The 22,149-nt window shown below is 46.9% G+C and overlaps 1 protein-coding gene across 1 annotated transcript in view; it reads right to left on the bottom strand.

Annotated features, from left to right (window-relative positions):
* Window positions 1–22,149, bottom strand: part of LOC308576560 (uncharacterized protein) — an 83,983-nt gene that overhangs the window by 47,062 nt on the left and 14,772 nt on the right. The window contains exons 2-9 of the mRNA XM_081175966.1: window positions 16,413–16,521; window positions 14,807–14,904; window positions 13,792–13,919; window positions 12,901–13,021; window positions 10,704–10,749; window positions 6,645–6,773; window positions 3,578–3,648; window positions 405–516 (exon numbers count right to left, since the gene is read on the bottom strand). Coding sequence (XP_081032092.1) covers window positions 405–516; window positions 3,578–3,648; window positions 6,645–6,773; window positions 10,704–10,749; window positions 12,901–13,021; window positions 13,792–13,919; window positions 14,807–14,904; window positions 16,413–16,521 — 814 coding nt within the window. The remainder of the gene's footprint in view (window positions 1–404; window positions 517–3,577; window positions 3,649–6,644; window positions 6,774–10,703; window positions 10,750–12,900; window positions 13,022–13,791; window positions 13,920–14,806; window positions 14,905–16,412; window positions 16,522–22,149) is intronic.

The following is a 22,149-nucleotide window of genomic DNA, read 5'->3' as shown; positions in this document are numbered from 1 at the left end:
GGAAAAAACCTGGATGTACATTTCCAGAATATAAGATAAGAAAAAAACAAATAAAATAAAACCCACATACAGCAGCAGTGTTTTGTGTTGTGTAGGCTCCTATTTTTTTGTGCAAATGGCTTTTGATACCTATTAGGCCTATAAATTACCATATAGCATACATTCAACACAAAAAAACAGTGACAAACTGTTGTAGACAAAAGACAGCTGGACATATAAAGGGCCCCATTACCTTCAGTAGCTTAGGGCCTCATCAAATCTAAATCCGGCCCTGCAGACATCCATTATTTAATCTGGTCTCCAACACATGGAGACTAGGCTCTAGCACAGCTACTGAAGAATTTAAGAGAAGCAGCTACGCTTTGCCAGCTCAGGGAATCAGGTCATGCAGCTCCTTTACTTACTGTATAAAGGGAGACAAAGAGAAGGACAGCAGTGGCGATCATTCTGCTTGGGAATCGAAAGTAAGGGTCCCATTGATACATCTTCCTCCTAATCCAGGATTTCTGAGTTGGCCTGTCAGTACACAAAATGCAGGTGTGGCCGGTGAGGAGGAGCAGAGGTGAACACACACACAAACACACACACACACCCTGACAGCACTGCTGTGCACCAGAAGTGGGAGGGACAAGGTTTGTGGTGGGCAGGGAAATTTGCATGGTTGCTAGAATGGGTTCGCTGGTGTGTTCGGACCAAACTGCCCACCATGGCCCCTTGTTGGAGTTTGGTAAACTTACTGCAGAAATTAGTACCCTGGCAAGATTGCTGGTTGGAAGAGTAAGGAAAATGTATGGTTTATTACTCACGGCAAACAAAATGGTTGTATGTACAGTGGTACCTCAGTTTTTGAACGTCTCAGAAGTCAAACGTTTCAGTTTTCAAACACCGAAAACCCGGAAGTAACTGCTTCAGTTTTCGAACGCTTTTCGGAAGTCAAATGTGCCACTCGGCTTCCGTATTGAGTTTTCCATAAGTAAATGCTTCCAGAAGTAGCCACTTTGGTTTTTGAACATTTCGGAAGTCGAACGGTCTTCCGGAATGGATTACGTTCGGAAACCGAGGGACCGCTGTATTTGTTTTCCATGGGGCCAAGACGAAAACATGCATGCTAGCTCATACTTATATTGAACTTGGAGAAGATGCAGGAAGCAGTGTACTTTACCAACAAGCAGTTACTAAAAGGACACGCCTCAGTGAGGGGAAAGAGGCTTTCCTTTTTGTCTATCGCCACCCCCACCCCCGGTTTGCATAACGTATTTCAAGCATTGTAGTTTTACTCCCCAAACCTCTCTGTCTGTCTGTCTGGTACATGATCACTGCCAGGAAGCCAGAGGCACACAGCCACCCTGCTGACAAATCCTTACTGCATATACATTGTATGAACTGAGTGATGACTTAGAAAAGGCAAAAGGATGATCGATAGCCTCCTCTGCCTTGCAGAATGTTCTGAATGCTAGTAGGAGTCCCTTTCCTCTCTTAGTGTCAGGCGACTTACTCAGCGACTCCCGGCTGGTTGCCAGGAATGTACAAAGACAAGGGAATGTTGGTGTGATGGCCTGGGATTCAGACTTGGAGGCTGAACCTGAGGGATCCCAGCCTGCACAGGATTCCCTGCCTCCAGAACCAGCTAAGCCGCGGCTGGGGCCTGAGCCTGAAGGGTCCTCACCTGTGCTGGATCCTCAGGTGCAGGCACCAGCTGAGTCTGCTCTGGCTCCTGAGGTGATGGAGGACCCATTGCCTGCAGGTGCTCCACTCTCAGCCCCATCAGGGGAAGCTGAGGTGGCCTCTGGGTCCGGTAACCCTCCAGCCTCTCCTGAGCTACAGAGGCTCAGGGCAGAGAGGCGGAGGGAACTAAGTTCCCGCAGGAGGAGTGCTCACCTCCAGGCCAGGAGAGCCAAGGCACCAGAGGATCGGGGCCGCCCTATGCCTTGGGGCAGATAAAAGCCAGCCAGCCCAGTCCCAGGTTGCGGGAGCAACTTCGTTGGTTGCTAGTTCCTGCCTGCACCCTGTCCTGCTTTCCTGCCTGAGCTCCTGACCCGCCCTGGTTCCCTGCATGCATGGCTGTTCCTGACTTCACCCAACTCCCTGCCCTGCACCCAGCTTCAGCTACTACGGACTGCCTCCACGTTGCACCTTTGACCATGGACCAGACTTGGACCTCGCCTCTCGGGTAACCCACGGGATCAGCACAGTTTCTTACCATCCTCTTTTTATTCAATATTTACAGAGAGAGGCTATAGAACCCAGCCTCTTGAATAATGGCATTGTCCCGAGTGACTCTCCATCCCCTGTCTCTCCCACCTCCTCATTGGTCACTTCTATATGTGCTGCTATGTGTCCTCTGCTTTTGAGCTCTCTGCTCTCCTACTTTCAAGGCTCGCCGGGTTCTAGAAGGGGGGTCTGGAATGCTTTCTAAAGACACTGTGTCAACTGTTGCCCCCCCCCATGGCTTCCTCCTCCTCCTCCTCCTGTCCCATTATTTCCCAACTTCCCCCCTCATCTGCCTCTGAGCCGTAATTTCCCTCAAGCCCCTGTTGTAATTCTGAACTGTTTTCCTCTCCCTGGAAGGGTCAGGGTGGGGAGGCAGTCTCCACCACTCCTCCTCTGCCCAGTCCCTGACACTTAGCAAAAGTTCAAATGCCCAGAGGAAGACTCTCATCCATATGTTTTTTCAGGGTGTGATCTGGACCTTACTGGTGTCTCCTGTATAGGTACCGTATTTTTCGCCCTATAGGACGAACTTTTTCCCCTCCAAAAATGAAGGGGAAATGTGTGTGCGTCCTATGGGGCGAATGCAGGCTTTCGCTGAAGCCTGGAGAGCGAGGGGGGTCGGTACGCACTGACTCCTCTCACTCTCCAGGCTTCAGGAATCTATCCGCAAGCCGTGGGAGAGCTGCGAGACTTCGCCTACACCCAGAAGCCTGGGGCGCACTGAGCTCAGCACACCCCAGGCTTCGGGCTTCGCGCAGCTCTCCGCAAGCCATGGGAGAGCTGCACAAAGTCACGCAGCTCTCCCACAGCTTGCGGAGAGCTGCCTGCACCCAGAAGCCTGGGGGCGCTGAGCTCAGCACGCCCCAGGGTTCGGGCTTGCGGATAGCAGCCTGTTCTGGGGGCTGGGGTCAGGGGAAGCTCGGGCTTCCCCCGCCCCAGCCCCACACCTGGGGGGGGAAATTATTATTTTTTCTTTATTTCCCCCCAAAAAAACTAGGTGCGCCCTATGGGCCTGTGCACCCTATGGGGCGAAAAATACGGTAGGTGGCAGATATAAGGGTAGCTGTAAGTCAGCAAACATAAATCTGAGAATGACGGATAGTGAGAGTGGCACGGGGAAACAATAGGTTTGAGCTTGTTTCTCCCAAGCTTTTCCTGCACTGCTTCTTCAGAGCATGTGGAACTGGCCCGTTATTGAAAAGCCATGGCAGCTCCTTCACTCAACTTCTTAATTTTTGAAGGAGTTTGATCACTCCTCCCAGCTGGAGAGAGAGTTTGCTCAGATGGGGATTATCATCAAATCTGGCATGAACATTTTTCTTTAGTTCAAAAGGGGAAATGACCCCAAAACAGAACGATTCCTCACTCCGGTAGCGGTTTCCTCAGCAATTGCTGGACATACAGTATCTGATGCGTTTCCACAAAAGAAGTCTCCTCCTGGGTAGGAAGCAGAAGGAAAGAGGTATGTATGATTCCAAGAATTTCATTTATGAGTTGTGGGATTCTGTAATTACAGATGTGCTATTCTTGGGCTGAATCTAATACAGCAGGTGTGCCAGAGCTCTGGCCCACCAAATGTTGCTAATCCTTAGCCACCATCCTTAGCCAGTGGCCATGTTCGCTGGGGCTTATGGGTATTGTAATTTAGCAATACCAATTGTTATGTATTCAGTGGTCTTTGTTTGCCTGAGCTTGAGTGTGGACTAAGGATTCTGAGCTCCTGTGTTCTGATTCGATGCACGATATCCAATCACAGAACATTTCAGGATTTGGGCCTCTGCCATTGGCCCTTAAACTCTGAGTTATGATTCGCAGCTTGTAAGTTTAGACAGCCAATCACGGTGGGAGTGGCCCAGACCTTCAGAAATGTATACAGTGGTACCTCGGGTTACAAACACCTTGGGTTACAAACACTTCAGGTTACAGACTCCACTAACCCAGAAGTAGTACCTTGGGTTAAGAAGTTTACCTCAGGTTGAGAACAGAAATCGCTTGCTGGCGGTGTGGTGGAAGCAGGAGGCCCCATTAGCTAAAGTGGTACCTCAGGTTAAGAATGGTTTCAGGTTAAGAACGGACCTCCGGAACGAATTAAGTTCGTAACCAGAGGTACCACTGTATAAGCAGTTGCTTTGCCCCTGTTGTCCAGTTCTGTTAGTTCAATAAAGGTTCTTGCTGTTATCACTGTGTCTTGCCTCGTGGGAACCCACCTACACCCCACCAATGGTCCCCATAGTTGTAATACATACATAGGAATGTTTAAGCCTATTTATTTGATGTGTTAATCTGTGTTTACTTTGGAGGGGGGGACCAAACTATGTGAGGACATCCTATGTCCACAGGGCAAGCACATAGGGCGCATCCCACCCGGCTTTTTGTGCAGGAACAGAGCAGGCACTGCAATATGTCTGGGGTGTTTTCTTGCTCAGAGCCCAAGAATCTGGCCCAAAAGAAGCAAAAGCCAGCCAAATGAGGATCCATCAGGATTCCACACTTTGCAAACAAGGAAGCAACAAATGGATCCACCTCTTTATAAGCAATAGCTACAAAATGGTGGTTTTTCAACAGCCGTTTTAGTTCACTGTGTAATTAGGAAGGCTGTGGAGAACTAAGAGACCACAGAGGGGTTTACGACTGGAGAGGTAGGGTTGGTGACACAGGATTTCAAGAGTCTTCCCAAAATATTTGGAACGTTACAGTTTTGCTCCTAAAAAACAGTCCAGATGGGTCCAACACAGTAATCTTCATCAGAGGCCATTCTCTGTGTGCTTCATTGGAGGGAGGTGCAGAGGGTTGTGACACAAGGACCAAGGCACCCCATCTGAGGAATGTTGCGTGGCGAGTTCCCGCCTCCCTCCTCCGAAATAAATAAAATTTGGGTTAGTGGGTCGAATTAGGCCACAACTTTACAAGGAAGTTCGGGCATGGGTGGAGCAACTCCGGCTTCTTGGGCTGCGAGCTGAGGCAAGCCTGCGAAGGAAAACCCCCAAGTAATTTCAGCTCTTTTTATTTAGCCTCAGAAATGGAAGCCTTTGCCGCCAGCTGCTGCCTACTGAGCTGAAGCCCAGGAGCGACGAGACTGTGCGGCGGCGATCGCAGCTTTCGGACAGCAGGTCCAACGTGCAAGGCTAGCAAGGACACCCGAACAGCCACGATCTAACGCCGAAAATCCTCAAGAAATCCAAAGAAAAAGGAATGACGCGGCTGATGATTCCCCAGGTATCGCAGGGGCTGAAGCCAGCCCCCACGAGTGTGGGGAAGGAGTGTGAAGCCCGCAACCCTACCTCCTCCCTAGCTCGGAAGTGGCTTTTTCTCCAAGGAAGCATGCCTGCGACCATCATTATCTATTTTTAAGATGCTAAGCTAAGATCTTTTTATTCACTCAGGCCTTTGGGGACTAAGCTGGCCTCCATGATGATGCTCATCTATTGGGGTGGGGCTAGGATTTGTCATTACAGTCATACCTTGGAAGTCGAATAGCCTAGTTTTCGAACGTTTTGGGTCCTGAACGATCAAAACCCGGAAGTGACTATTCCAGTTTTTGAACACTGTTTTGGAAGTCGGACATCCGACGGGGCTTCCGTGGTTTCCGATTGGCTGCAGGACCTTCCTGCAGCCAATCGGAAGCCGTGCTTTGGTTTTCAAACGTTTTGGAAGTCAAACAGACTTCAGGAATGGATTCCATTCGACTTCCAGGGTACGGCTGTATTATTATGATGTTATTGGATGAGCATTTTTGGTATTTTATATTATACGTTGTTTTAGTTTTCTTGTTTAGTGTTGTTTTTTTTAGCTGTTGTGTTCTATCTTGTTAAGTCACTTTTGAGGCCTTCTTTGTAAAATAGACAAAAAAAACTACTAACAAATTTCAATAATAATACAGTAGTACCTTGGGTTAAGAACTTAATTCGTTCCAGAGGTCCGTTCTTAACATGAAACTGTTCTTAACCTGAGGCGTGTTTTCGCTAATGGGGCCTCCTGCTGCCGCTAGCACGTGATTTCCATTCTTATCCTGGGGCAAAGTTCTTAACCTGGAGCAACCACTTCCTGCTTAACAGAGTTTGTAACCCAAAACGTCTGTAACCTGAAGCGTCTGTAACCCGAGTTATGTAAAGGTAAAGGGACCCCTGACCATTAGGTCCAGTCGTGACCGAGTCTGGGGTTGCGGCGCTCATCTCGCTTTATTGGCCGAGGGAGCCAGCGTAAAACTTCCGGGTCATGTAACCCGAGTTACCATTGTACTAATAACGCTGAATTTAAACAGAGAATGGTCAAAATAAGCAAATGAAAAAAGGAAAGCATTGATAGAGCTGTACTTATTTCATGGCACAGTTAACTGCCATTTTCAGCAATGTACAGAATTCAGAAGGCAGGAGAAATGTTTTTGTTTTCAAAATAATTGCAATAGGAAAATGTGATTATCACAAAATACTCACATTTACGGAGTCACGCCGACAACGGACTATTATGGCTTTCACAAAAATGCGAACAAATTGGCCTAGAAGGAAAAGATAGCACAGCAAGGAAGGCCAGCCCTTTATGAGGTTGTCATATTCACCCAAAAACTAGGCAAAAAAAAAAAAAAGCAGAATTACCAAAGGCAAACATTACACTACCTGTCATATACCCTGAAAGCTCAGCTTAAGTTATTAAGCCTGTCTTGTCCTGAAGGGCAGAATCAAGATCATAACTAAGATCAACGCACTCTGCTATTTGGGTTGACTTCCTAAATACTGGAGCCTGTGTGTGTGTGTATCGCTTTATTGGCTGAGGGAGCCGACGTTTGTCCGCAGACAGCTTCCGGGTCATGTGGCCAGCATGACTAAGCCGCTTCTGGCAAACCAGAGCAGCGCACGGAAATACTGTTTACCTTCCCGCCGGAGCGGTACCTATTTATCTACTTGCACTTTGACGTGCTTTCGAACTGCTAGGTTGGCAGGAGGAGGGACCAAACAACGGGAGCTCACTCCCTCGCAGCGATTCAAACCGCAACACGGAAACTTAAAGTGGGATAATAATGATTGTCTGCATGCGCACATACAAATAAATATACTGAAAGATAATGAGGGGAGGTTGCCCAGAGTTGTTGACCTTTTTCAGGGGGGTGCCAATAATTGTTTAGCTTTTACAGGGGACTGCATGACATACGCTTCCTATCGCACGTGACTCAGAAGCAACCAATAGTCTCAACGCTCGCCGACAGCATCCAATCAGCATTCACCCTTGACACAGCCACACATCACACGCACTAACACCGCTAACTATCTCCTGCTCACGGCATCAACCGATTCTGAGCACAACCGAGTACGTTTCTCAGCACAATTCAAAGTGTTGGTGCTGACCTTTAAAGCCCTAAACGGCTTTGGTCCAGTATAACTGAAGAAGTGTCTCCACCTCCATCGTTCTGCCCGGACACTGAGGTCCAGCGCCGAGGGCCTTCTGGCGGTTCCCTCACTGCAAGAAGCCAAGTTACAGGGAACCAGGCAGAGGGCCTTCTCGGTAGTGGCACCTGCCCTGTGGAACACCCTCCCATCAGATGTCAAAGAGATAAACAACTACCTAACATTCAGAAGACATCTGAAGGCAGCCCTGTTCAGGGTAGTTTTTAATGTGTGACATTTTAGTGTATTTTTGGTCTTTGTTGGAAGCCGCCCAGAGTGGCTGGGGAAACCCTGCCAGATGGGCGGGGTACAAATAAATTATTATTATTATTATTGCCAAAATGGTATTAGGGAGAAAGAAGGAGGAGATAGGAGCGTGCACAGGAAAGCCACAATGCTTGCAGAAGTGTAAGTTGCTATGGAGGACGTTTTAAGGGGGCAACCCACCAGGCCCAATACGGACTGCGTATTTTCAGTAGCCATGAGGTCAGGAGGAGCAGAAATAGAATGGCGTGTACTAGAAGAAAGCAGGGCTGGAACCCTGACAAGCAGAACACACTGCAACATTTCATTGTAGATGCCCCTTGAAGGTCTTGTACAGTGAGCCAGTCCCAAATTAAACCATGCCCCCTTCTGCCTATTTCACAGCCATGTATCCTATATAAAAAAGGGACGTGGGTGGCGCTGTGGGTTAAACCACAGAGCCTAGGACTTGCCGATCAGAAGGTCGGCGGTTCGAATCCCCACGACGGGGTGAGCTCCCGTTGCTCGGTCCCTGCTCCTGCCAACCTAGCAGTTCGAAAGCATGTCAAGTGCAAATTGATAAATAGGTACCACTTCAGTGGGAAGTTAAACAGCATTTCCGTGCACTGCTCTGGTTCGCCAGAAGCGGCTTAGTCATGCTGGCCACATGACCTGGAAGCTGTACGCCAGCTCCCTCGGCCAATAAAACGAGATGAGCGCCGCAACCCCAGAGTCGGTCACGACTGAACCTGATGGTCAGGGGTCCCTTTACCTTTATCCTTTCTAAAGCAACAGCTAAGTCTTTTGTCAAGTATCTTCAGTCTAGGAATCAACGGTCCCAGGCTTACTGGATTTTGTGCTTCATCTACTGCCAAGAGGGCAGACATGGGCCTTTCTGAATTCTTTTCAGGCAGGGCTGCAGTTCAGCAGCAAAGCCACATGGCTTGGATGCAAAAGCTCCCTGGTGGCTCCAGAGAAGCCTGAGAAAACTCTGAGGGCCATAAGCATTTCCATTCCTTCTCAGTGACTTCAGGGCAGGGTGTCCTCTGTTGAAAGCCTTCTAAGTTTTGGCCCTGATTTCTTGTGCCCTCTCCATGGTTCTGAGGACCTGAATCGTGTCTCCATTCTTCTTCCTTCCCAAAAGTTTTGGAGGCATCTAATTCCTGGACTGAAGGAATCATCCATGGCGCTTGTCCTCTCACACACAGTGGTGGTTCTTGCACAGGCCTTAGATTTCTACCACAGCTTTCCTCTGTAGGCCGAAAGGCCATGTACACAGATCGCAGGTGGCTCTGTGGCAGCCTGTGTGCTAGGGCAGAGATGCCCTCACCATACAGCAGTGTCACTAAGCTGATCTGGGTGAGGGAGTAGCAAAGTGAGGGCTCTACAGCTGCCCCAGCAGGACAACTGTTTTGACTCTACTGGTACACCTGTGCAGCCCCAGCCTCACTGCTGTCTTGTCCTGACCAATCGCCATCCAGGCAGTACCGTATTTTTCGCTCTATAACACGCACCCGACCATAACACGCACATAGTTTTTAGAGGAGGAAAAGAAGAAAAAAAATATTCTAAATATTCTAAAATATTCTTGTATGATTTTTGTGGTTCATGCTGTGGCCACAGACATGTGATCTGACAGTGAGTTTGGGGTAGCCCAATGCAAAAATCCTGAGGATCCATGTGGATCCATGCTTTGTAACCACGTTTTTGCACCACTGCGGCCCCAGGCAACAGTGGGTGCGTGAGTTTTTTGGTGCAAGCTGTAGCCATGGACATGCTATGTGATCTGATGGTGAATTTGGGGTGACCCAGTGCAAAAATCCTGAGGATCTATGTGGATCCGTGCTTTGTAACCAGGCTCTCTGTCCCTCTCTTCTCCCCACTCAGTGGCCCTTCTCCCACTTTGCTGTTTCAAAGCGAGCAAAGTGAGCCACGGAGGAGGGAAGGAAGGGGAACCATGGATCCTCTGCTCACGACTGCAGCAGATCCCCCCCGCCACCTGCAGGCATTCCCTCCATAACACGCACAGACATTTCCCCTTACTTTCTAGGAGGAAAAAAGTGAGTGTTATGGAGCAAAAAATACGGTAATAATAATACCGTATTTTTCGCTCTATAAGACGCACCCAACCATAGGACGCACGTTGTTTTAGAGGGGGAGAAGAAGAAAATAAATTCTCTCCCTCTCTGCACAGCGCCTCTCCAGCAAAGCGAAGCCAGGAGAGCAAGAGGGGTCGGTGCAAACCGACCCCTCTTGCTCTTTGGCTTCAGCGAAAGCAACACGAAGCCTCCGGAGCGCAGCAAGAGCACCCCCTGCGCTCCGGAGGCTTCGCGTTGCTTTCGCTGAAGCCTGCATTCACTCCATAAGACTCACACACATTTCCCCTTACTTTTTAGGAGGGAAAAAGTGTGTCTTTTAGAGCGAAAAATACAGTAATTTATTTATACTCTGCCCATCTGGCTGGGTTTCCCCAGCCACTCTGGGCAGCTTCCAGCAAAATATAAAAAATAATAAAATCTCAAACATTAAAAACTTCCCTAAACAGAGCTGCCTTCGGATGTCTTCTAAAAGTCAGACAGTTGTTTATTTCCTTAACATCTGATGGTAGGATGCCACTACCGAGAAGGCCCTCTGCCTGGTTCCCTGGAGCGTCACTTCTCACAGTGAGGGAACCGCCAGAAGGCCCTTGGAGCGGGACCTCAGTCTGAACAATGGGGGTGGAGATGCTCCTTCAGGTATACTGGGCTTTAAAGGTCAGCACCAACACTTCAGCGATGCTAATTTTGGGATGGAAGCTCCACAGCGTCATGCTGGCCACTGCAGAGGAGGCTCCCCCATTCAGGTAGACAGATAAGAGAGATGAGCACTTACGTTGTTGTCAGGACACAAGAAATAGTCTACCACCGAGATGAACATCCTTTAAAAAAAAAAAACTGGAGTTACAGGGATCCTAAGATGCTGTCTGTAGTCAAAATATATGTACTGTTTGTTCAGCCAAACGTCTGAGGCAAACTCCCATCTACCACAGTCCTCATATTGGATTCGCATGAATCCAGAATACAGAAAGTACCGTATTTTTTGCTCCATAGGAGGGGGAAAACAGGGGGGGGATTCTCCCCCCTCTGCTCAGCGCCCCTTTAGCGAAGAGGCAGGAGAAACGGAGCCCCTTCCATTTCTCCTCCCGCTTCGCTGAAGGGGCGCTGCGCAGAGAGGGAAAACTGTGCAGCGCCTCTCCAGCGAAGCGAAGCCTGGAGAGCAAGTGGGATCGGTGTGCACCGACCCCTCTCACTCTCTAGGTGGCTATCCGCAAGCCTTCGGAGCGCAGCGGGAACTCCTGCTGTGCTCTGAAGGCGTGTGGATAGCTGCCTGAAGCCCCCAGAGCGCAGCGGGAGTTCCCTGCGCTCCAGGGGCTTCAGGCGGCTTCAGTGAAAGCAACGCGAAGCCTCCGGAGCACGGGGGGAGCTCTCCCTCTGCGCTTCAGAGGCTTCGCGTTCCTATCGCTGAAGCCAAGGAGCCTACATTCGCTCCATAAGATGCACACACATTTCCCCTTAATTTTTGAAGGGGGAAAAGTGCATCTTATAGAGCAAAAAATACGGTATGCTGTCTATGTTTTACAAGGAAGGTCTTCACCAGCAATGTGAAAGTCACAAATTAGGGACTGAGTAAAACTCCCCAGCCAGAACAGACTGGTTGAGGGGGGGAGGCAGCGTTACTGACAAAATTAACATACAAAAAGTAAAGTTGTAAGCAGGTGGCAGAGCATGAGACTCTTAATCTCAGGGTTGTGGGTGCGAGCCCCACGTTGGGCAAAAGATTCCTGCATTGCAAGGGGGTTGGACTAGATGACCGCATGGTCCCTTCCAACTCTACAGTTCTATATTCCTATGATTCTATAACCAGCTGAACAAGTTGGTTGCAAGATGAGCTTTGTTTACCCTACCATTCCCGACCATTGAGCCATGGTGGAAGCAGCTGATGGGAGCTGAGTCCAACGATGTCTAGAATGCACCATGATGGCTATCCCTGATCTAGACAATATTAGGAACCCTGGATCATTTAAATCTATTTGCTCTCTTATGATTAAATGGGCACAAGATGTAGGTCACAATATTATGATGGAAGATTGGGAAAAATTATGGAAAACTGACTTAAATTTTACAGATTGTTCCCAATTGAAGGAGAATTACATGAAGATGATGTACAGATGGTACACAACACCAGTGCAGTTAGGGAAAATGTACAAAACTAGTTCAAATTTTTTCTTGGAAGTGTAAGGAAAAGGAGGGGACATTTTATCATATGTGGTGGGATTGTAAGGTAATTTAAAAAAATTGGGAAATGATATACAATGAATTGAAGAAAATGTTCCATTTAACATTTGTTAAAAAGCCTGAAGCATTTTTATTAGGGATTGTAGGGAAAGATCTGCCAAAAAGCTGAAAAACATCTTCATGTACGCGACAACAGCCGCAAGAGTTCTAATAGCACAAGGATGGAAGACTGAAGAAACCCCAACTAAAGAATCATGGCAAGAAAAATTGATGGACTATACAGAACTGGCAAAACTGACATACAAGCTACGGGGCAAGGATAACTGTGACTTTAAAGATGAATGGGAATCCTTTACAAAGTATTTGAAGACGCAACAAAGCGAACTGGACTCCTTGGCTGGTTTTGAATAAACATTCACAAACTTTTTATTGATAATAATCAGCTAAATAGTTTGAGGATCTATACAACTGGGTAACATGCAGAAAACAGCATTTTTAGAGAAATCAAAGACTGGAACTGAGGGAAGTCAGGGGTGGGGGCGGGTGGGTTATGTGGGGGGGGGAGGAAAAATGGGGGGGAAACAAGGATGATATGTTTTTGGATAATATGTTTTGTTTTAATTTTGAATAAAGTTATATTTTTTAAAAAAAAAAATCTACTTGCTCTGTAGCAATGTTCATCGCAAGCTTCCACAAATGCCCTTCACGAGGTTCTCTAATGGCAAGTTGTCTCTCACCCAACATCCCCAGCAATAGCGCTCACACAAGTATATCTGATATAAGGCTCTGCTCACCAAGCTGCAGTGTAAAGGAATCCCAGTATAGCTCCGGTAATCGCGTAACTTGTTGAAAGGCAGGCGAAGAAGGGGTACATAGAGATGCCCACTTCGACGGCATGGATTAGAACCACAAAAACTGCAGAAAGATAGAGTCGTTTTAGAAACCATAGTTACTCCAAATGGAGATCTAGCATTTCTCACAGCTACTCTCGGTCACTTGGGGGGATACCCTAAGCACTGATAAAAAGTTGGACCACTTTCAAGGATGTATTCTCACAGTTGCTAGGTTGGAGGAATATTTAGGATGGCTGTGAATGGGAGTCTGATGCATTTACTGTGTCTTAGGAGTCAGACTTGGCCTTGAGATGCCTGAAATATGAAGACAGTGAAATATAAGGGAAATATAGCTTTCCCAGTCCCTACATTCCACTTGAATTGTCAGTGGAGCTGAGCTGAGGCAGCATTTGCAGAAGGAAATCAGCAGGTAGGGGAAAGAGTGCTTAACTCTTCCACACAGCCAATTCCACCCCCACCCCCAATTATTTTTTAAGATCCCTAGTCCCAATCAACAGAGCTCTAAACCTGGAAGAGAGATCAGCATGAAAGAAAAATGATCTTGGTGGAAGGAAGAAGTCAGCAAGAGGAATTTGGCATATGCAAGAGAGGTTAAAAACACCTCACCTCATCTGCCAATCTTCCCTCTTCATTCCACTTATGTTAACAAATGCAAGGCTGAGGTCGGAATCCTGAATACAAAACTGAACTCACAGATGAGCCCAAAAGCTCAGGTTCTGGCTAGAATCAGGGCAATGAGCAGATTAGTATGGATAAACTGAAAAATGTCAGAGGCTCACGGTATTGTTCTGTCCCCAGGCCTCCCTGTTGCTTCTTTCCCATGTGTTTTACCTTTAGCCCACCTCGGAAATAACGAAATGAAGTGGTCTGAGGTAAACAGGTACATCACTTTATCAGCAATAATTCCAAATGCAAATCCAAGTGACCATCGGTTGCTGAAGGCAAGGATATCAAAGGGTCTGTGTGGTGTGGAAAGAAGAGAAGAAGAAATAATTCTTAGGATTCTGGGAAGCAACTGAGAAGCCATTACAGAGCTGAAAGCTTATGTGCTGCAGCTCCCGCTTTCAAAGAGTCATAAAACTTAGGTGTGAAATCAACCACCCATCAACTTCAGCTTAGAGAAAGATAACAACAGTGACTGTTCAGTTCACCATCTTGTGACAGTTTGGTTGGTCTTAATACATAAAAGTATTGCCTGATTTGGAGAGAGCTTTAAATGTATGTTGCGGTTGTGACCTATGAAAAACTCCATCTCTGCGTCATGTGGGCAACCCGATCTTGGTCTTATAGGATCTTTCACAGGAGACCTTGAACCAGGGAGAAAAAAATCTGTGCCCTTGCACCTCAAGTCTGCAACAAGCAGGAATAAAATACAGTGGTACCTCAGGTTAAGTACTTAATTCGTTCTGGAGGTCTGTTCTTAACCTGAAACTGTTCTTAACCTGAAGCACCACTTTAGCTAATGGGGCCTCCTGCTGCCGCTGCACGATTTCTGTTCTCATCCTGAAGCAAAGTTCTTAACCCGAGGTACTGTTTCTGGGTTAGCGGAGACTGTAACCTGAAGCGTATGTAACCTGAAGCGTATGTAACCTGAGGTACCACTGTAGTGCTAACATGGAAGATCTTCCTTGCCCGATACAAGAGGAGACTGCTCTGTTCCGGTGCAAGGACAGTGACTTATCCTTTTTTTTTATCCCAGATGTAAATACTTGAATTTATGCCTCCCTCAAGACAGATTCAGAAAGGTGACCTGCTTTCATGAAGGAATGGCATTTGTTGCACTGGCGTATTTGTCTTTTTTAGAAAACACTTGTAGCCACAGGAGGAAAGTTATTCTTCAACTTACGCCATAATCCCACAGTGTCCATGTAGAGGAATTTTTTCATCTATACAACATCTTTTTATTCTTTTTTCAAGACAGGACAGCACTATAATGATGAAGACCTGCCGATACAGAAGAACAGTCATGAGGGAGTGAAGGCATCCTTTGATCTTTGAGAAACTAATAAAGAATTACAATTGAGTTATTGTCCCTAAAGATGGATGCTCAACCTATCAGCTCAGTTAACCTGTCAGTTAATTAAACCAAGTCAGGATGTTCCTGATGAATTTTCCCATCCATCTCTTGGAAGTGTGTGATTGTTGGGTCAAGTTAAAAACATTGATTCGTATGCTGCCAGTAGGTTCTTGTTGTTGTCTTGTTGGGCTACGTGTGTAATAAAAGGGAGCCACACCAGGGTGAAGGCGTCCTCTTTTACAGTATTGGCCTGAATATAAGCCTCATTCCCCCCCCCCCCCAAATTAAAGTGTGGCTTAAATTCGCAACCTTACAAAAATTGGCTTTTATGATATCGCTGCTGAAACAGACATACAATAAAATGGAACGGATGTGAGTGGCTGCAGAAATTTAAGGGAGCGGCTTATATTTGGGTATTGACTTTTTTCTCTCCCCCCCCCCAAAAAAATTTTTTTTTAAGGTGCGGCTTATATTCTGGTGCGGCTTATATTCAGGCCAATACAATATTTGTCCCCGTGTTGCTTTCAGTTTGTTAGTTAGTGTTACGGTTCCAAGGGGTTGCTCAAGAGCAAGCAGGCAAATGCCCCCCTGCTCGGCTGCGAAGCCTTGCTTTGGGTGCCAAAATAAACTTTATCTGTCCAGAGCCCCACTCTCCCATGTCTTGCTCATTCACTGGTAGAATCTGTGAGTAGGCGGTCCTTAAACCTTCCCCAGCAAAGTAGTTTATTGACGCCCAGTCTGCGCCTCCCCTCTCAGCGCGAAAGCTTACTGCGCAAGGATGGTATGGGTAATGGGGGACCTCTCTCCTCCCCACTTTGCCCAGGCAAGGTGTCCTGGCAGCGCCTCGCCTCCTCCGAGCCCTGAAGCTCCTCTCCACTGGAGGCGTGGTTACTCTCCTCCGCTGAGGAGGTGCTGCTTCCCACGATCTTTGGGGGCTCTCTGTAATCCATCCGGCTTTTCCCCTCTCCCTCCTGAGCCGATGGCAGTTCCCTGACAGTTAGGGTAGCTTTTCTAGTAAGGCTGTTTCCCATCCAATTTGGTACCAGTGGTTCATGTTCACTACTGACACGCCCCTGCACTATGATGCTTCCGGCAGCTGAGAGTAGGTGGGTTGTAAGCTCTTTATACTGCAGAGCTCTCCCTATGTTTTTAGTTCTGGCTCTCTGCAGCAAGCGCACTTAAGATCAGCCTCTGCCAAATTCCCCAAATTAAGCAAGGGTATCAATGCCAAAGTACCGGTAATTATGTCTGCGTGTGCCCGTTAGTGTCCAGTGCAGAACCCAAGAGTAATATATGAGCTCAGTATTCCATTTTGTGCATTTTTCAGTATTATACACAGCCACTCTCCTTCCAGTCTAATGCCAGCCTCAGTATCAGAGTAGCTCTGTATTTCATCAGTCATAACTCAAGAAAGTACGATAATTGGCCTACTTACTGCTGGAGGAAGAGACAAATGTATAAATGCCTCCGTTTCTACTGAATCCTCACAAGAGGAATTTGAGTTGTCCATATCTTCAGAAGAAGTATTTAGGAAACCTGTTTCCCTGTACAAGAAACACAATGGTAAATAGCAGACACGTTAGATGATATACAGAGTTCAGCATCTTAAGCCAGCTTGCAAAACTCTGGTCTTCTATATGCTGGCAATGTCTACAGCCATATGCCCCAAAGTTTGATAGCCAAGATACGTTTTTTAAACATAATAAAAAATAAAATAAAACTGGAAGCATGCCAATGCTTACAACCAAAAGCATTTAATTTTGGGGATGTATATGAATAAAAATTTCTCACCTGCAGAGTACCGCCCCCTGCCCCACTATGCTCCTACATGTGTCACTGTCCTAGATATGCCCATATCAGCTCGAACAGAAATATGGAGGGCACCATCCTCTGGGGGATAGGGAATTCTAGTGCTTGTCTGCATGAGGACAGAAGCGACATGTTTAAACCACACAAAGATGAGTCAGAATATTCTGATCACAGCAGAGGTGAAAGCAAAGCAGTGGGCAGTCTCTTCTGCATTTGTTTCCCACAGCAGACACTTAGTTCCCTTGTATGGAAGTGAGAGCTGGACCATCAAGAAGGCTGATCGCAGAAGAATTGATGCTTTTGAATTGTGGTGATGGAGGAGACTCTTGAGAGTCCCATGGACTACAAGAAGATCAAACTTCTCCATTCTGGAGGAAATCAGCCCTGAGTGCTCACTGGAAGGACACATCCTGAAGCTTTGGCTGGCACTTTGGCCACCTCATGAGAAGAGAAGACTCCCTGGAAAAGACCCTGATGTTGGGAAAGATGGAGGGCACAAGGAGAAGGGGACGACAGAGGACGAGATGGTTGGATAGTGTTCTCGAAGCTACCAGCATGAATTTGACCAAACTGTGGGAGGCAGTGGAAGACAGGAGTGCCTGGCGTGCTCTGGTCCATGGGGTCATGAAGAGTCGGACACGACTAAACAACTAAACAACAACAAGCATGCTAGCGTTGGCACATGTGTTGGGAATGCTGGAGCAGAGGTAGGGAACTGGCAGCCCGTAGGCTGGCTCAGGCCCATCCAGTTGTGTCAAATCAGCCCTTCAGACATACAACTGCAACACACCCTCCACCACTCCATTAGGCAAACAAGTGAGGAAGTGCTGGACAGAGATTGCCGCTTGCCTTCCAGAGTGCTCAGCGTACATTGCAGCACACGGGAATGATCAGAAGCATGTCATGAGACCTTCCACCTACGCCTCCTTCCAAAGATCCCTGGAGCAACTTCCCTTGCCTTTCCCATTAGGAAAAACGAGGGTGAGGGAAGCTGGCTTAATCAGGAGCCACCACCTCAATGACCCTGGAGCACCCTGAAACAGCCATTCCCAAAGGCACTGCTGCGCCCTCTTTGCCATAGCTCAGCTGTTTCTCAATTGGCTGCAAGGGGGTGATTTTCCCAACTGACTCATTGATCAGGAGCAGGATCATTGAGCAGTGACAAAGAGGGAACTGCTCCTCCAGGCCCCTGTTCAGGTGTGTGTTCCTCCAGTGTCAAAGCAAGGATTCTTCAACATCTACTTCGTTGGACTAGTCATGTTGCTCAGATGCCTGATTATCGTCTTCCAAAGCAACTATTCTATTCCGAACTTGGAAAGCGTCATGCTGATGGTCAACAAAAGAGGTTTAAAGACTCTCTCAAGGCAAATCTTAAAAAATCTAGTATAAACACCGACAACTGAGAAACACGGGCCTGCGAGCACTCCAATTGGAGAACAGCCTTTACCAAAGGTGTCATGGGCTTTGAAGATGCTCAAACTCAGGAAGAAAGGGAGAAACATGCTAAGAGGAAGGCACGTTTGGCAAAGCCACACCATAATCAACTCCCACCCGGAAACCTACGTCCCCACTGTGGAAGGACGTGTGGATCCAGAATTGGCCTCCACGGTCACTTACAGACTCACCGTTAAAACTATGTTCTTGGAAGACAATCTTATTTGGCTACGAGTGATCGCCAAAGAAAAAGAAGTGCGTGTTTTTCAGCACTCTTGCAAGTGTCGGCTGACTCCCACGCGAACACAGCACCAAAAGACTCACATCCCAATTTTCTTCAGCAGAATGTTGGAGGGTATGCAGTTTTCTTGAAAAGGCAAAGTCACATGGCCTGCTAAAGGTGCTCTGGCAGCGGGGAGCCATTAGGGGAAAGAAATTCCTGGTTCCTGCTTGTCATAGTCAAGATCTTCAGGCCTGGTGGAAGATGGTATCTCTGCTGCTCCTCCCTATGGGGTTGAGAGCCCGCAAATGCTCTTCATCCTACAAGATGGACTCATAAGCACCCAACCTGGACTCCCATGCCATGACCCAGGAAATGCCTGCTCCTGACATCTTCCAGACCATGATGAATGTTGACAATTCAGCCAGGACATAAATGAAGTTATATGCAAGTGAGGTCAGGGCTTCTGTACTTTTCATAGACACGTAGACGACATGCCAGTATGCACAGACTTGTCATGTCACAGTAACATGAAACAACAGCTGCTGAAATTCCCTGTGTCTCATATCTGGATCTAACAACCTCAGCTCCACGTAGAAACCCTTTTGCAGAATTAAGACTTAATGTCATGGTCTCTGCCTTTTCAGATGGCCGTTATAAGAAATTACCCTTGGAACGGTGTCTTGTCTTTACGTATTTTGCAAAACTGTCACAGATGATATTGACCATTATATTACTCAATGTCCATTTTATAAAGATCCCCATGAAAAACATTTGTCCCAACTTTAGTTGCAAGAAGACATCTGTTATACCTGGTGAGTTTGTATGTTTCCTGCTGTTTGATAATGAAAAAGATGCTCCTTTGCATATTTATCTGCACTGCCAAGAAGTCAAGAGCTAAATTTGTGGTTCAGTTCTGAATGGTCTATGCAGAACTGGCAAAACTGACATACAAGCTATGGGACAAGGATAACTGTGACTTTAAAGATGAATGGGAATCCTTTACAAAGTATTTGAAGACACAACAAAGCGAACTGGACTCCTTGGCTGGTTTTGAATAAACATTCCCAAAATTTTAATTGATAATTATTACTTAAATAGTTTGAGGATCTATACAACTGTGTAACATGCAGAAAACAGCATTTTTAGAGAACTCAAAGACTGGAACTGAGGGAAGTCGGGGGGTGGGGGGGGTTCTGTGGGGGAGGGAGGGGAAAAGGGGGAAAATAAGGATGATATGTTTCTGGATAATATGTTTTCTTTTAATTTTGAATAAAAAAGTAATTTTTAAAAGTTCTGAATGGTCCTTTTTGCTTTCTGTTTGACGCAGGTATATATAGCTACACAAATAAATTATTACTTTCCTACCTGTCCACCCACCTGTGCATACAATAGCCTTATTCTCCTTTGCATCTGGCCACTTGAAAATGCTGCCTAAAAATGCTGTAATGTGTGAACTGGTTGAAGCTGATGCAACTTATGGTTCTCCCTTCCCCACCTGATGAATTCTACCAAGATGAGCTGCTTCTCCTCATCTCATAGAATCATAGTGTTGGAAGGGATCTTGGAGATCATCTATTGCAACCCCTTCGTTAATGTAGGATCCACGATGGGTCTGCGATGACGGTATCTCTGACAAACAGTGACCCAGCCTCTGCCTTTAAAACTCTAGTGAAGAGCTCATCACCTCCCCAGGCAGTCTGCTTCACCGTAAGGAACATTCTCCCAATGTTTTCATACACCTCACCATTCTGGTTCCTCTCCTCTCAGGGGCTGGACTGAGGAGGAATGATGGGAGCCGCTGCCGCCCCATCTCCTGAACCTTCCCAAGGGCAGGGGGCCAGTATTGACTTAGAACAGTGGTTTGCAGAAGGGAATAGTCCAGAGGGGGAAAGCTGGGAAATACTGGGAGAGGAACAGCTAGAAGAGGAAACACCAGGAGAGAGACAGCTGGCACATTCAGTGTCCTTGGACAGCATTCCTGACCCCCCTTCGCCTAAGACTAGACGGGCTTTGAAAGTGATAGAACAGAGAGCTCAGCAGAAACAAGTTCGGATTACCCGACGTAGGAGTGACGTAGATAAATGGGGATGGAGGGGGTGAGCCTTTACTGGGAGCAACACCATTTCTAAAGAGATATGCATTCGTTAGGAGACAGTGTGGTGTAGTGGTTAAGAGCAGTGGACTCGTAATCTGGTGAACCGGGTTCGCTTCTCCGCTCCTCCACATGCAGCTGCCGGGTGACCTTGGGCCAGTCACACTTCTCTGAAGTCTCTCAGCCCCACTCACCTCACAGAGTGTTTGTTGTGGGGGAGGAAGGGAAAGGAGAATGTTAGCCGCTTTGAGACTCCTTTGGGTAGTGATAAAGCAAGATATCAAATCCAAACTCTTCTCTTCTTCTTCTTTTGTCTCTCGCTGTGATTATTAAAGAAACTAACTGGTATGAATGCTCCTTTCGTTTGATCTGCTTAATTACTGCCACCGAGGGAGGGATCCCCTTTCCGAAAGCCTGACATCTCCTCTAGACATTGATCAATGTCGTCCTTAAAATGTGCCTCCCAGGTACCGTAGTACATATGCAGCTTGACAAGCAGCCAAAGACTGCATTAGCATTGTTAGCACACTGTTGGCGCATGTTCAGCTTGTGATCCACTAATTCACTATTTCATATCTGCTGCTGCCAAGCCCTATTTTCCCCATCTTAGACTTATGCTTGTGCTTCTGAGTGTGTGTGTGCGCGTGTGTGTGTCAAAATCCAAGACTTTGCTTTTCTCTGTGTTGAATCCCACCTTGTTCTATTTTGGCCAAGTGCGCCAGCCTTTCAAGGTAATGCTGATTCTAGAACTCTATATGCACAGAACTGGAAAGAAGAGACAATTCCAACGAAGGAGGAATGGCTTTTAAAAGTTATGGACTGCGCAAAGTTGACAGCAATGTTAAGAGATCAAAATGATGAACTTTTTACAGAAGAACGGAGACCTTTTGTTGGACCATTTGGGCAAGAACTACAAATGAAATCGCAGACAGGATTCAAGATAGGAGCAGTAGAAGAAAAATGATAAGTAATTGTCTTAGAGGGATTTTGATAATAGACGAGAATTTTATATATAATGCAGTAGAAAAGAGTTCGAATTAAAAAACAGTGGAGGTGGGAGTGGAAAGTCAATATATGAAATAATGTAACTATTTAATTTGAAGTTAATTTGTAAAAATTCGGAAGTGTGTGTGTGTGTTTGTGTTTGTTTGATTGATTGATTGTATCTTGTCCCTCGCACCACTGTGTTATCTGCAAATCTGATAAGTTTGCCCTCTACTTCCTGCAAAAATGGTAACAAGCAGAGGTTGTAAGGCGGAGTCTTGTGGCAAGGCCTCCCTCATTGGGGTTGTGGGTCCACCTAAGATAATAAAGGTAAAAAGGTAAAGGATCCCTGGATGGTTAAGTCCAGTCAAAGGCAACTATGAGGTTGTGGCGCTCATCTCTCTTTCAGGCCAAGGGAGCCGGCGTTTGTCCACAGACAGCTTTCCGGGTCATGTGGCCAGCATGACTAAAACGCACGGAACATCGTGACGGAAACCAGAGAAGTGTATGGAAACGCCATTTTACCTTCCCACCGCAGTGGTACCTATTTATCTACTTGCACTAGTGTGCTTTCGGACTGCTAGATTGACAGGAGCTGGGACAGAGCAATGGGAGCTCACCCCATCACAG

Source organism: Podarcis bocagei (genome assembly GCF_964188305.1).
Source record: "Podarcis bocagei genome assembly, chromosome: 17".
NCBI lineage: Eukaryota > Metazoa > Chordata > Lepidosauria > Squamata > Lacertidae > Podarcis > Podarcis bocagei.
Note: the sequence above shows the minus strand (reverse complement) of the source record. Positions and strands in the feature narration are given on the sequence as shown.